Source organism: Aricia agestis, chromosome 1, assembly GCF_905147365.1.
Source record: "Aricia agestis chromosome 1, ilAriAges1.1, whole genome shotgun sequence".
Classification (NCBI taxonomy): domain Eukaryota; kingdom Metazoa; phylum Arthropoda; class Insecta; order Lepidoptera; family Lycaenidae; genus Aricia; species Aricia agestis.
The window spans coordinates 3,905,900-3,921,126 of record NC_056406.1 but is presented as its reverse complement, the minus strand read 5'-3'; the positions used below and the strand labels follow the sequence as shown (position 1 = coordinate 3,921,126).

The 15,227-nt window shown below is 48.0% G+C and overlaps 1 protein-coding gene across 1 annotated transcript; it reads left to right on the top strand.

Annotated features, from left to right (window-relative positions):
* The first annotated feature begins 1,275 nt into the window (after window positions 1-1,275).
* LOC121730230 (plasminogen receptor (KT)) lies at window positions 1,276-2,646 on the top strand. Its single transcript, XM_042119195.1, has 4 exons — window positions 1,276-1,625; window positions 1,795-1,925; window positions 2,015-2,124; window positions 2,245-2,646. The coding sequence occupies exons 1-4, from the start codon at window positions 1,545-1,547 to the stop codon at window positions 2,382-2,384; spliced, it is 462 nt and encodes a 153-aa protein (XP_041975129.1). The 5' UTR covers window positions 1,276-1,544; the 3' UTR covers window positions 2,385-2,646.
* Window positions 2,647-15,227: the final 12,581 nt, after the last annotated feature.

Below are 15,227 nucleotides of genomic sequence, written 5' to 3'. Positions count from 1 at the left end.
TATATTTTTTAAATTCGATAAAAAAGTACATCACTAAACGTCAAATCTACTAATTTCTATGTTGATTAAATATCGAAAATCAAGCCATGTTATATTCTATTCTATCACAAATCTTATTTATTGTCTAATTATTAACTAAATTAGCACATACGAAGTCAAGCCATCGGTAAAGTAACAAAAATTTTAGTAAAAATATAAACGTATCGATCCAAGGACAAACTTTTTTAAATTTCTTCACTTTTTTTGACGGACTATAAATTAATTTTAAAAAAAGCAAATTGGTCGAAAAATTTGACCGATGTATCGATATTTTTTTCGCGATATATCGAGACCGATATTGATATTTTTTCAAATATCGATGTATCGATATATCGATATTTTCTTTCAATTTCGACATCCCTATAATACGACACTTTGACAGTTTATGTACCTCGGTGAACCGGAACATAAAATGGCGGACCGGCCACAGTATTTTGATTTGGTAGAGACCATTAGGCCGCGTCCACTTGTAAAAGTAATGGTACAAGTGAGTCCCATTTGACATTTCCCAAAACCAGTGTTGCCAACTTAGTGGAATTTCCACTAGATCTGGTGGTTTAGACGTACCTTTCGGCGGGAAAAATTTGGTTTTAGTGGCTGGTGGATTTCTTAGTGGATTAGATTATTTAAGTTAGTGGTAGCTTCGACGTTAAACCACTAGTTTTTTTATTATTATTTTTCTAACCCTTAAAGACGCACATTGGAAACTTAATTATATTATTATTATCTTTATTTGTTTTGCCACATTCTAACGCTGATATAGAGCGATTATTTAGCATGATGAATGTTGTCAAGACTTAACAGAGAAACCGGATGAAGTTTGATCGCCTTTCTTTCGTGCAAGGTTAGCACGCGAAGGCAAATGCTGTAATAACAACATAATACCAAATACCGTATTACAAAAATTAGAACTAAAGAGAAAAAGAAGACGTTCATCTTTACTCTTAAGTACCTACTTATACACAGGTACATAGGTAACTAAAATTTTCCTTTTTGTAATAACGTTGTTGTTGTATTATTTTCAAATTATATTCAGTAAGGTTGTTGTTGTCTTTGCTTTATTTAGTGGAATTTTGGTGGTTTGAGAGGCCATTTAGGTTTTAGCGGTTTCTGGTGGTTTATACTGCTGAATTTGGTGGGTTAGTTTAAAAAAAGTTGGCAACACTGCCCAAAACCCAATTATGGTCAAAACCATGTCAAAACTCAAAGCAACGTTCCATTTTAGCGATAAAATCGATCAAAACGCTCAAAATAGGAGGATAGGAACGCTGGGAATATTTTTAAACAATATTTTAACAATTCGTTTTTCTAATAAAGTCAAGGTTTTTGTTGTCACGTCACCCATTGCATCATTATGCCTTCAACTCTAAACTAAATTATTTATTATTGTGACTTAATAATTTTATTATACCACCTTCATCTATATTGGATCTACTCCTGTTGGTTTAATAAATAGTGATTCATTGCTTCATTGACGCAAGAATTCAAAATAGATAAGAAACAAAATGGGAAGCTATCTGTCGATTAATTTGGAACAACAATATAAGAAAAATGAAAAATTTATACAAACATTAAATGAAACTATGGTAGGTGCTCAGTTGGTATTTTAAGTCCTTTATATATATTTATAATCACTGTCCTATTTTTTCCTATTTATTCATTATTTTCATAAATGAGCATGACTAACAAAGTTGTTATTTTTATGGACACCCAATAATAATGCCTAAAATTATATTTTTCACAATATTATTGCAGATGGAAAGACAGATACAGATGCAGAATCAAATGGCTATGAGACAGAGGGCAATGGCTATAGCTATGAACAGAGATTTCTTTCTCTTCTTTGGTACATTCTCAGCAGTAGCTGCCACTGCCTTGATAGCAGGGTACATTTCATAAACTTTCTTCTCATGTAGTACTTAGTAGTTCTTATTTATATAATTAATCCATCAGAATATCCTATTTTATGTTGCAGGTTTAGGAAATCTAGGAAACCAGCATTTCTGGGCCCCCTTTTACCATTGACTTTTGCAAATTTGTACTACTATGACATGGCCTATGGAAGTAAATTGCATAGAGTGAGATGTAAGTGATATAAATTAAATACAAAGCTTTGACTTTTAATAATAATTTGAGAAAATATTATTAACAAGTTAAAAGTAGTGCTTGAGTAAAGCAAAATATTAATTTGAACCTGTATTCCAGTGGAAGCTGAGTATATCATGAACTATCATCCAGACTTATTGACTGTGCCATGTGGTCTTCCGTCCCCCTCGTCTATTGATCAGGGTAGACTTAAGGATGAAGAGGAGAAACTGATCCATCCTCCGGCTCCACAAGAGTAATGAAAGGCTGTTTGTCTTAATCTGTGATCAAGCAAAAAGCATGCATACCTTTTTGATAAAAGTGTGCATAGAGATTTAGGGATTTATTAAGGAGAAGATAAATATATTTATAGAGAAACTAACTCATATTGAATAAGGGAAGAATTATGATCAAAGTGTTGTAGAGTAAAGATAGATATTATTATCATTTTTATTGTTTTGTACTATATTAACAAATGTACTTAGGTATACACTATACATTGCTACATACATGCTACTTATACTGTATGCTATTTTTGTGCAAAAATATTAATATGCGGTATTGCTATTCAATATTCATACATAAAAAATTTGCTAAGTATAGCACCTTTGTATGTACTTACTATTTTATCAAATTAGTTTTAAGTTAACTTTTACAACTGTTATAACTTCCATTATTAATTATTGTACAAAGTACCATAATAGGAAAAGTTTTATAAGGATTGTTGCTTAGTTTTTACATATTATTTAGAATGTTTTTATAAAATCCCTGTATTATTTAATAATCTATGTAGTATACTGGAATTCTATATTTTTGTAAAGAAATATTGTATAGATTTATAAAAAAATAAATATTTTGAAAATTATAACTTTAGTGCTTATTACAAGTAAAACTGTGGTTGTGAAAGGCCAAACGAAGGGAAGCGTCCAAATTGATTTATTTCTCTTCTCGATTCTACTACCGTTTTGGGAACTAGCCCAGACTGGAAGGAAAAACAAATACCATATTGTACTGTGTGATTAAACATAATTGTAGATATATTCCGGCCTTCGCGTAGAGACTAGAGGCTGTAATAAAATATAATATAAATAAATAAATTATTTAATTCCAAGTATATTTGAGAATACGGCCGGCTTGCAGAATTTTGGAAATCATGAATTCTTATAATATCAATTATTATTAATTATTATAGATATTTTCTGGAATTAATGGAGTGTGTAGTTTGTGTCTTTAAAAATTGCTTCGGCCTTCACTATCATTCAATAAATAGAGAAAACATAGAAATGGCTGTATGGGCAACGCTCCCTTTGCCTGTCCCGACCGGGACGAATTAAAAAAAAATGTCTCTGGTTTCCACCATAGATGAAGTATATATTATAGATGTAGTCTTAGCCCGTCATGCGTGGCCATTTTGTGCTTATTTTCATACAAGTAGTGTGCGTTTATTTTCTTGAATATTTCTATTTGTCGATTATTTCGAAGCACATTATGATACAGGAAAGAAAGTCAATTTGTTCATGATTTAGAGGACCGGTTGGTCTCTCTAAGAGTTCACTAGAGGCCGGAGGAGTAAAGAGTAAAACTCGATTTACTGTGGTGAACTGAAGTGATTTATTTACAAAAATGCGCTGCTTATATACAAAAAAATGAGTTAATTATTATTATTACAAAATGTACAAAGGTTAAAAGGTTGATTGTGATTGGCTATTACAATTAGAAAGAGATGTAAAGAAAGGGATAAAAACATTTACAAAAATTAGAAAGGGAAAAAAATTGAATAAGAAATATTTACAAGGTAATTATGATTGCCGCGCGAGAAACTGGCCGCGCCGCGGCGCGCGGCGCTGGCATCGCCCGAGTATAAATATGGGCTCTCGCGGGCCGCGAATTCAGGAACGTCCTGGCTCTCACCCGCGCAACCCGTGTTCTTCGTGCTCCATACGTCGAGGTCTCTCCGTGTGTCGTAGCCGTCCCGCGAGTTGTGCGACCGTGTCGATCCCTTCCGAGCGTCTTCGCCTGTGGATGCAGTGTTTCACCACCTGTGGATGCAGTGCTGATACCTCGGAGTGCAGTGACAGGCTTTTATAAGCCCATATAGCAGCCGACATATCCTGCCGCTATTTCTCGCGAAATAGTGAACGGATTGTCGCCGTGCTAGGTGCTGACCTGTCCCTGACTTCCCGCCGGAATATATTTTCGGTGTCTTTCCTCCGCTAGTTGTGGAAAAGCTAGACGGCTGGGTAGGACATTTTAAGAAGCTCACCGAGCTCCTAGGACACGCGCCGAACGCGAAACCCTACGGAGCCGGTGTTCGCTTCTCCCCCCGCACTGAGGGGGAATACCGCATCATTGAGCGGTACCTGAACCAGCTGGAGGGGCTCAGCTGGTTCTCCTACTCGCTCCCAGCGGAGAGGGCGCTAAAGGTGGGCATCACTGGCCTGCCCACCAACACCACCCCCGAGGACGTGGTAGCCGGGCTTGGGGAGCTCGGCTACACTGCAGAGCACGTCACCAAGGTGTCGGCTAGGGCCGACAGACCGGGGTGCATATTCTTCGCGCTCATCACCAGGACGCCAGACCTCACTCCCGGCATATTTGAAGTGACGCAGTTGCTTTGCATGCCGGGAATAAAAATCACCGCCTGGCGGGGTAGAGGTAACCCCGCCCAATGCCATAGATGCCAGCAGTTCCGGCACTCGAGCAAGAACTGCCACCGCCCCCTAACCTGCGTGCGCTGTGCCGGAGAGCATCTCGCTAGAGACTGCCCCGTCCCCCGCACCGAGAGGCCGATGTGCGCCAATTGCAAAGGGCCGCATGCGGCCAACAGCAAAAAGTGCCCGGTGTACATCGCCGAGGCGCGCAATAGGCAGGCTGGCACGGTCTCCAGAACCGGTGCCGCCCGCCCTACCCGCCCTAGCCGCCCTGACACTGCTCCGTCTGTCCCGGAGCAGGAGATGCCCCCGCCCCCGCCCACCGCCACTTCACTCATGGCGGAGGCCAACGACCCCACCCCCCGCCGCACCCCTTCGACGGCCCAGGAGCAGAGGCCGAAGAAGAAGAGGGTGCGCATCAGGAAGAGGGTGAGGCCCACCACCTCTTCGGCTGCGCCGACGGACTCCGAGTTGGAGATGTCGGCGCCCCCCGCTTCCGACCGCGAGGACACGGCCGTGGCCCACCCGCGGCCGCAACGCCCGCCGCGCACCCCGCGCACCCCGCGCGCCCCGCGCGCCCCCCGCGCCCCTAGGGCGCCGGAGGACGACACCGCCGCTACCAGGGCCGTCAGAGGCGCTGCCCCCGCAGCCCCCGCGACCGCCCCCGCTACCGCACACCGCCAGCCCTCACGCGGGCGTACCGCAAGGGCCTCCGAAAGGGGCGATACTGCTCGCCCAGCTCGTACTCCCGGCGCCCCGATGCACGCCCAGGGGCGTACACCGACGGACCCAGACAACCTAGCAGGGTTGTCAGTTTTCCAGCTCATCCAGCAGCTGCTCTCCCTGGCCATGGACACCTACTCTAGGATCCAAGCCGGGGAGGAGACCCTGACAACCCTTCTGCAGGCATTCCCTGCAGCAGCCGCCATCATCACAGCCCTAATTTCCCAATGGACCCCAACGCCCCAAAGAGCCTGAGAGTGGTCCATTGGAACGCCAGAGGCATCCGGGGGAAACGACCTCTACTCCTGCACCTCTTGAGGTCCTATGAGGTTGACGTCGCCCTCATCGGTGAGACTCACCTCTCCCCCCGTGATCGCCTGGCCTTCCCGGGCTATCATACGTACAGGCAGGACTACGTAGACGGATCTGTTTCCTGTCGAGGCCTTGCTGTCCTCGTCAGACGTAGCCTGCTTCACCAGCGTCTCCCGGATCCGGAGATTGCCTCATTTCACGCACTCGGCGTCGAGCTCATGCTTGGCTCTACTGCCACTCACCTGTACGCGAGCTACAAGCCCCCGCATATGCGGTTGGACACCTCCGAGATCCACCGGCTCCTATCGGAAGAGCCGACTGTGATCGCGGGGGACCTCAACAGCAAGCACCCAGGCTGGGGCTCGCGTACCTCCAACCGAGACGGCACCCGTCTCTTTGCCGACGCCGAGCGCGTGGGGTACAGCGTAGTGGGTACTTATGGGCCTACCCACTACCCCGACTGCCCCACCCACGCACCAGATGTACTGGACGTCGCCATAACCCACCGCCTCCCGGGGAACTTCGAGCAGGAGGTCCTCGAGGAGGCCTACGGCTCTGATCACCTCCCAGTTCTGGCGATTGTGAGCGCCGCACCTGTGGCCATCCCACCGCCGCCATCGCGCCCCGCCCGCGACTGGGAGGTGTTTGCCCATCACCTGCACAACTCAACCCCCAACTTTCCGGTGACCTCTGCGGAAGACGTGGAGAACCTGACGCAGCAGGTCACCGCCTCCATCTCTGCCGCCTTGGAAGTGGCCTCTCAGCCGGCCACCGGCCACAGCCAGAGGCGCTACGCGCTGCCTCGCCACATTGCCGCTCTTATCCAAGATAAGAAGCGGCTGCGCAGGCGATGGCAAGCAACCCGTTGCCCCCGGATGAAGACTGAACTCAATCGTCTCACCGAGCAGGTGAAGAGTGCGCTGCGGGAACATAATGCCGCCGATTGGTCCCGGCGCATTATGGACGCCGGTGATGACTGGCACTCCCTGCACCGCCTCTGTCGCGCCCTGACCCACACCACAGCCCCGACAAGACCTATGCTGCACCCGGACGGAAACCTGAGGTACCGAGCCGAGGACCGAGCCGAGATCCACGCGGCCCACCTGGAGAGGCAGTTTTCACCCCTGCCCACCACGGCGGTGGAGCACGTAGCCGAGATCTCTGAGGAGGTGAGATCCTTTCTGGAATCCCCCCCTTCTCCCACTGATATCCCCAGCTTTTCCTTCTCGCCAAGAGAGGTTAAGAAGGTCCTATCCAAACTTAAACCCCGCAAAGCTCCCGGTGCCGACGGAATACCAAATTCCGCTCTCCGGCACCTTCCCTTCCGCACCGTGGCCGCCCTCACCCGACTTTACAACGGGATTCTGAGGACCGGCCACTTTCCCTCCTCCTGGAAGATGGGGCTCATAATCACTATCCCGAAGCCGCACAAAAACCTGCGCCTTCCTGAGGGATACCGCCCCATCACTCTCCTTTCCACGCTCTCGAAAGTATTCGAGATCGTGCTCCTAAAGTACCTCAACCCCTATCTCCCTCCTCGGAGAGAACAGTTCGGCTTCCGCTCCCAGCTGAGTACCACCCTTCAGCTGGTCAGAGTGGTCCACCACCTCACCGCCGCCGCCAACAAAAGGAACTCCAGTGTGGCCGTTTTCCTGGACATGCAGAAGGCTTTCGACTCGGTCTGGCATGACGGCCTCATTTATAAGCTCAAGAAAGCAGGGCTCCCAGGTTTCCTCGTCCGGGTCGTGGCCTCCTTCCTGTCAGGAAGGACCTTCATGGTCAGGGTAGACGGGGCCCTCTCCACCGAGCACCCCATCACCGCTGGAGTACCACAGGGTGGAGTCCTATCCCCAGGGCTCTACAATTTCTACTCCAGCGACGTCCCAGCAGATCCGGGGACCGTCACCGCCTTGTATGCGGATGACACCGCGTACATCGCGACATCCCTATCGCTGTCACATGCCGCCATCAAACTCCAGAGGACGCTGGACCTCCTCCCTGACTGGCTGAGCAAATGGAGACTGTCAGTCAATGCTGGCAAGTCCCAGGCGCTCGCCGTGTCCAAGAGGAGGGTCACTATGGCTCCTCTGAAGATTGGCGACAGTGAAATTCCCTGGCGCAACACTGCGAAGTATCTTGGGGTGACCCTAGATCGCCACCTCAACATGGGAGAGCAGTGCAGGCTGGCCGTCGCCAGTGCCAGAGCCGCCGCCTCCCAGCTCCGTCCACTGTTTGCCGCCCCTACGGTGCCCCTGAACATGCGACTGGCGCTCTTCAAGACCTACGTCCGGTCCCGCCTTACGTACGCGGCCCCAGCGTGGTACCAGCTGCTGCCTGTGACGCAACGCAAGTTGCTCCAGCGGCAGCAAAACCGCGTGCTGCGCCGCGTCGTCGGTGCGCCGCGCTATGTGCGCAATGCCACCATCGCCCGTGACCTACGTGTGGAGAGCGTCGAGGAGCATGTCGCCAGGCTGTCCACCAACCTATTTTCCCGAGCGGACGCCTCGAGCCTGGTCGAGCTGGAGGACCTGGCTCCCTGGCACGCTCGGCCCCCGGACCGTCGTCTGCTGCCCCGGGACTCCACCTTCGATGAAGGTGGTAACCTGCGCCGCCTGCAGCCACGTCGCCACAGAAGAGGAGGAGCAGTACGGATGAGCGCCACAGCGCCCCGCATCACCTCAACATCTTCCTGATGGGGTAACCCATCCCCCCCCTCCCCCCCCGCGCCGGACCATCAAACCCCGGCGCGGCCCCCTTTTCAACGTGACACCGGGGGCCTGGCGAGTGGCAGCCCTATTGCCATGACCGCCGACCCCTAGGTGTCCTTTCCCCCCCCTGGCATCACAAGCCAGGGCCCCGGGAATTTACTTTTTCCCACTTTTCTTTCCCCAACTCGGTCTGGCCCACAGAGTAGTGGAGAGACGGCGCGCTTGGGAGTGGTCTCATACACGATATCTCCGCCCCTGGGCGGGGACCCTCGTGCGCCGCCGGGACCCCTACCTGTCCCGGCCGAGTTCGGCTTTTTCTGGCCGTCAACACCTCCTGGTCATTAAACCAGGCCCCGGGGTTTTTCCCCGCGTTACCGCGGGGTTTTCTCCCCTGAAGAATTTAGTCTCTCTCCGCACAACCCGGTACCATACCGGGCGCGCAACTAACCAAACGGAACCTCACATGTAGAGGGGCTTAGCCCCTGGTCATGTTTCCCCACCCAGGCCCACACTCAGGGCCAGGTGTGAGATGACATACGAGTCGAGTCGCGAATTCAGTCCGCCCGCGCATTCCATACCGACGACGTCTCGCTGCCGGTCGCCGCCGTGCCGGTAATAATTGTAGTGGTGCCGCCATTTTGTGAAGATGGAAGCTCTGCAAACGCCATGAAGACCGTAGCCACGCTGCGAAGATCCCTCGCTCGACGTAACCTCGATGTGAAGACGCGTAGTGTTGTTGCGAAGAATTCTTATGAGAAAAACGCCCTTTTCAGGGCCGGTTCATGTCCGGTATTATTACACGGATAGCTGTTTCTCTTGTCATGCGAACGTACGTTCTTTGCAGAGCGATTTTCTTCTGTGTTTCAACTTCTATAACGAACGTATACAAAGACGGCGTGCGTTCTTTTCAGAGCGCGTTGTTCTCTTTGTTTCATCGGCGAACGAACGTAGGTACTGCTACAGTGCTCCCCCTCAAGCGAAGCGTACCGGCAGTCTGACGACACGGCCTGTTCTTGTTGTCTTCTGTGCTGGACTTGCTGGTAACTTCTGCTTGATCGGTGTTGCACTTGGTAATGGTTGTGAGGTAACAGGTAAAGGTAATGAGGTAACGGGTAAAGGTAATAAGGTATTTTGAGGTAAATTATTGGTATGTGAAGGTAAGGTAACAGGTAAATTGGTATTAGGTAAGTTGAGAATTACCGGTGACTGTTGTACATTGCTCGTTGACTCGCCGAGGTAGTCTTCACTCAGTATGTAGGCGGGCTTCAAACGATCGATGGATACTGTTGCTGTGCGATCGGGTAGTTGTATTACGAAGTATTTTTCTTCTCGTCGGAGAACTTTGTACGGCCCGTCGTACGGTGTTTGAAGTGGTTTCCTTACGGCGTCGTTACGTAAAAATACGTATTCGCACGTAAGTAGATCACGATGTATGAAGATGTTGCGTTGGTTACCGTGGCGCTGTACATTGTTTTTCGGCTTGAGAGAGTTGATGTTTTTTCGTAGTTGCTCGATGTAGGTATGATCTAGGCTCGATGATGATGATGATGATGTTGTTTCGAAGAAGTCGGCCGGTAAACGTAGGTTACGGCCGTAGGTTAATTCGGCGGCGCTGACTCCGGTGTCCTCACGTATGGCGGCGCGTAGTCCGAGTAAAACTGTAGGTAGCTCGTCGATCCACGATGTATTACTGTTGATGAGTCTTGTTTTCAGTGAATTCTTGAGACTTCGATGCCAGCGTTCGATCATGCCGTTAGATTGCGGGTGATAAGGCGTTGTACGAGTTTTTTTGATACCCATACATCGAGTTAGGTTGACGAACAGCTGACTCTCGAACTGGCGTCCTTGATCGGTTGTTATTGTAGTCGGACACCCGAATCTCGCTATCCATTGTTCGTAAAATACTCTTGCGACGGTTTCGGCGGTGATGTCGGTGAGTGGTACAGCTTCAGGCCATTTTGTCGAGCGATCGATCATAGTGAGTAGGTATCTATGACCAGTAGCTGTTGTAGTTAGCGGTCCGATTATGTCGATATGGGTATGTTGAAAGCGGTCGACTTCTGGGAATGTCGACACGGCGCTCGATGTATGTCGTTGTATTTTGCTTCGCTGACATTGTATGCAGGTTTTTGTCCACTCGCTAATGTCGGAGTTCATTGACGGCCAGAAGAATTTTTGCGCGATGAGTTTTCTTGTTGCTTTTGTTCCAGGATGACTTATGTTATGAATGGAGTCGAACACGGCGCGTCGAAAGTCTTGCGGAATGTACGGCCGAACGTATTTTGTTGAAGTTTCGCATACAATCTTGATATCGGAGTTAGGTAGCGTAGTTGTTTTGAAACTTAAGTTTTCTTGGCTGTAGAGTGTAGGTAGCGTGCTATCTCGCTCTTGCGCGCGAGATAACTCTTCATAATTTACAGCTGACGGCGTGTTGATTGTTTCGATGCGGCTGAATGTATCGGCGACTATGTTGTCTTTTCCACTGATATGACGAATGTCGTGCGTGAATTCGGAGATAAAAAGTAGTTGTCGAGTTCTTCTCGGAGTTTCCGATGTCGATGTTTTCTTCTGTAGGGCGAATGTCAATGGCTTGTGGTCGGTGAATATAATGAGTTCTCGGCCTTCGAATATTTTTCTGAAGTATTTTACTGACATGTAGATAGCTTGAAGTTCGCGATCGTAGGTGCTGTACTTCGTTTGCGCTGTAGTAAATTTCTTCGAGAAGTAGCCGAGTGGTTGCCATTTGTTATTGTTGAATTGTTGTATTACAGCTCCCGCTGCGGTGTCCGAGGCGTCGGAGAAAATAGCGATCGGTGCTTTGTGATTCGGGTGGGCGAGCAAAACAGCGTTTTTGATGCTATTTTTGCATGCCACGAATGCTTCTTTTGATGTCTCGTTCCACTCGATCGGTGTCTTGTCTCGCTTTTTCGCATTATGTAGGTATGCGTGTAGCGGGGCTTGGATTGTAGCGGCGTTCGGGATGCTGTCTCGGTAGAAGTTTAGCATACCGAGGAAACGACGTAATTCTTCTATGTTTTTTGGTAATGGGAATTCTTCTATTGCTTGTAGTTTGTCTTGTGGTGGCTTGATTCCGTCGCTGTTTACGGTGAAGCCGAGGAATTTAACTTCTTGCTTTCCGAGTACACATTTGGCTGGGTTTATCGTGATTCCGTTTTCTTCTAGGCGTTGAAGAACACACCGCAGGTGTTGGCGATGTTCTTCTTCGCTGCTGGATGCGATCAACAAGTCGTCGATGAACGAGAAGACGAAGTCGTAGCCTTGCAGTATTTCGTGTATAAAACGTTGAAATGTCTGGCCTGCGTTCCTTAGGCCGGGACACATTCTCGGGAATTCGAATAAACCGAATGGTGTGATGATTGCTGTCTTCTCTATATCCTCTTCATGGACTGGTAATTGCTGGTAGGCTCGGTTTAAGTCGATCGTCGAGAAAATAGTTTTTCCGGCGAGTTGAAAGGTGAAGTCTCGTAGCCGGGGAATAGGGTAGCGGTCGGCTTTGTTACTGCGTTGAGTCGTCGGTAGTCGCCGCACACCCTTATGTCGCCGTTCCTCTTTGGTACGACGTGAAGCGGAGAAGACCAAGCGCTCTTGCTGGGACGACAGAGACCTTGTTGCATCATATTTTCGAATTCTTTTTTCACTTGGTTGTAGCGATGCGGTTGTAGCGGTCGGGCGCGACAATGTAGCGGTGGCCCAGACGTCTCGATGAAGTGTTCGACGCTGTGTTTCGGTGTAATATTCATCGCTGTCAATCTCGTGATGCCGGGGAAGTCTTCTAGTATGTTGTGGTACGCCTGCGTGCTGTCGACACTACGGACAGTAGGTACGTCCGTGTAGCGTCCGGGAGCGTTAATATGTAGACTGGTTCTCACGTCGATGAGTCTTCTATTTTTCAAGTCGACTATGAGTTCGTGGTGTTGCAGGAAGTCGGCACCGAGGATTGGCTTCGAGACTGCGGCGACGATGAACTTCCATTTGTATGGTCGGCGAAGTCCGATGTTGAGTTCTAATGTCTTCTCGCCGTATGTCGGGATGACGGTGTTGTTGGCGGCGTAAAGTTGAAAAGGTAGCGGCTGGAGATGGAGGCCTTTCTTTTTCGGTATGACGGATATATTGGCACCCGTGTCTACCAAAAAAGTGAGATTCGTTGTCTTGTCCGTGACGAATAGGCGGTATTGTTTATTGTGAACGCCGGATTCCGCCGCTGCCAACGTTCTGTCTAGTTTTCCGTCGTGTTGAATGTACACGGTTGTGTACATTTTCGCGCTTCTTTCCCGAATCTGTTGTGGTAGTAACAGAATGGCGATGGTGATGGAGATCGTGGACGTGAAGATGACCGCTGACGGAATCGGGATATCGATCTGTATCTTGAGCGTTGATAGTGTCCTCTTCTATAATTATTGTTGTTGTATTGATGCCTCTTCAATTCAGCGACCTCTAACGATAATTTGCGTATTTCTTCAATGAGCAGGCACTCGACGTTCGATGATTTTGATGCGGGGCTATTTACACGATGACTGGATGAGATGCTATGTACAGTATTTACATGTGACTGCTCCATTATTTTGTCGGCCAGCGCAGCTTGCTCGTCGAGTGTGGTCTTCGACTGGAAAGTTTCACTGACGGCTAGGACGGAGCGAGTATTTGTCGGGAGGAGGTTGGCCCACATGAGCTGTAGGGTGGAATCGGGGACCTTGTTGCGAGCCAGGTTTCGCATTCGTCTGAGAAGTTGTGACGGTTTTTGGTCTCCCAATTCCATGTCCGACAGCAGCGTTTGGAATTGCCGACTGTCGGATTCTTCGTATGCGGAAATGAGCCGGTCCTTGAGAGCTTGATACTCGTTTGTTTCTGGCGGGTTGTACAGAAGATCGGCGATTTGCTCGATGTCTTCTTTTTCTAGACGAGCGATGACCATTTGGGAGAGCTGGCTTTGGTTCTTCTGGAGACTGCTGGTGGCTGCTTCGAAGGTGACGAACCAGAGCCTGGGTTTGTCTCTCCAGAACGGTGGAATTCTCATGGAGAGTGCGATGCCGGCGATTTCCTGTGATGACGGTGACGTCGCCGGGTTGCTGGTGAGTGCCGAGGTTTCGGGCAGGGATTCGCCTCTGGGTTCCATTTTTTTTAGTAGGATTTCGGACAGCTATTCGTTGTGCAGCGTTTCGTCCGAGCAGCGTTTCGTCGTGCAGCGTTTTGTTGCGGAGAGTTTCCCGGGCAGAGATTCCTCTTGTTCTTCGGGCAGAGTTTCTTCTTGCAGAGGTTGCTTGTTGTCCTTCGGGGTCACCAGTTTAGAGGACCGGTTGGTCTCTCTAAGAGTTCACTAGAGGCCGGAGGAGTAAAGAGTAAAACTCGATTTACTGTGGTGAACTGAAGTGATTTATTTACAAAAATGCGCTGCTTATATACAAAAAAATGAGTTAATTATTATTATTACAAAATGTACAAAGGTTAAAAGGTTGATTGTGATTGGCTATTACAATTAGAAAGAGATGTAAAGAAAGGGATAAAAACATTTACAAAAATTAGAAAGGGAAAAAAATTGAATAAGAAATATTTACAAGGTAATTATGATTGCCGCGCGAGAAACTGGCCGCGCCGCGGCGCGCGGCGCTGGCATCGCCCGAGTATAAATATGGGCTCTCGCGGGCCGCGAATTCAGTCCGCCCCAAAGAGAATATAATCACTACGTGTCCGCCCGCGCATTCCATACCGACGACGTCTCGCTGCCGGTCGCCGCCGTGCCGGTAATAATTGTAGTGGTGCCGCCATTTTGTGAAGATGGAAGCTCTGCAAACGCCATGAAGACCGTAGCCACGCTGCGAAGATCCCTCGCTCGACGTAACCTCGATGTGAAGACGCGTAGTGTTGTTGCGAAGAATTCTTATGAGAAAAACGCCCTTTTCAGGGCCGGTTCATGTCCGGTATTATTACACGGATAGCTGTTTCTCTTGTCATGCGAACGTACGTTCTTTGCAGAGCGATTTTCTTCTGTGTTTCAACTTCTATAACGAACGTATACAAAGACGGCGTGCGTTCTTTTCAGAGCGCGTTGTTCTCTTTGTTTCATCGGCGAACGAACGTAGGTACTGCTACAGTGATATCGATTAAAGTTCAAGTGATGAGAATCAGTAAACACACGTAAACAGCTATGCAATTTTTATAGCTAAATTCTTAATTGATGTGACATTTTTAGCACTAATGGCTTATATAGCACGATTAAGGGATGAATAAACTTATAAATTATCTTTTTATCTTACAAAAATACCGATTGAAAAGCCCAAAAAACGTCGTTCAAAACTTACGTATTTAATGTTAAATTCACGTGTTTGAGGCATTCTTTGACCATTCTTATGGTTTATTATTTAGCGGAACCACAAAACTCAATAATATCTAGCATTAAATGTTCACTAAAAACCTTTATTAACACTTTTATTACATGAAATATGCAGACCGACTCCGTTGTTATGTCCTAGTAAGTAGGATATGACATTACACGCTTTTGAAGCTTATATACCGATATAAGCAATGAGTTTCTAAAATACTAGAGTAGCAATGTCTTACAAAAGATTCTCAGAAATGCGTAACCACTTTTTTGTTCAAAAGACAATGTCAAGTCATATATTCGTTATGTCATTATGTATGTGAGATATGCCTGCAGGCATCTTCGAAGTGGAAACGCGTTGCTACCGTAAAC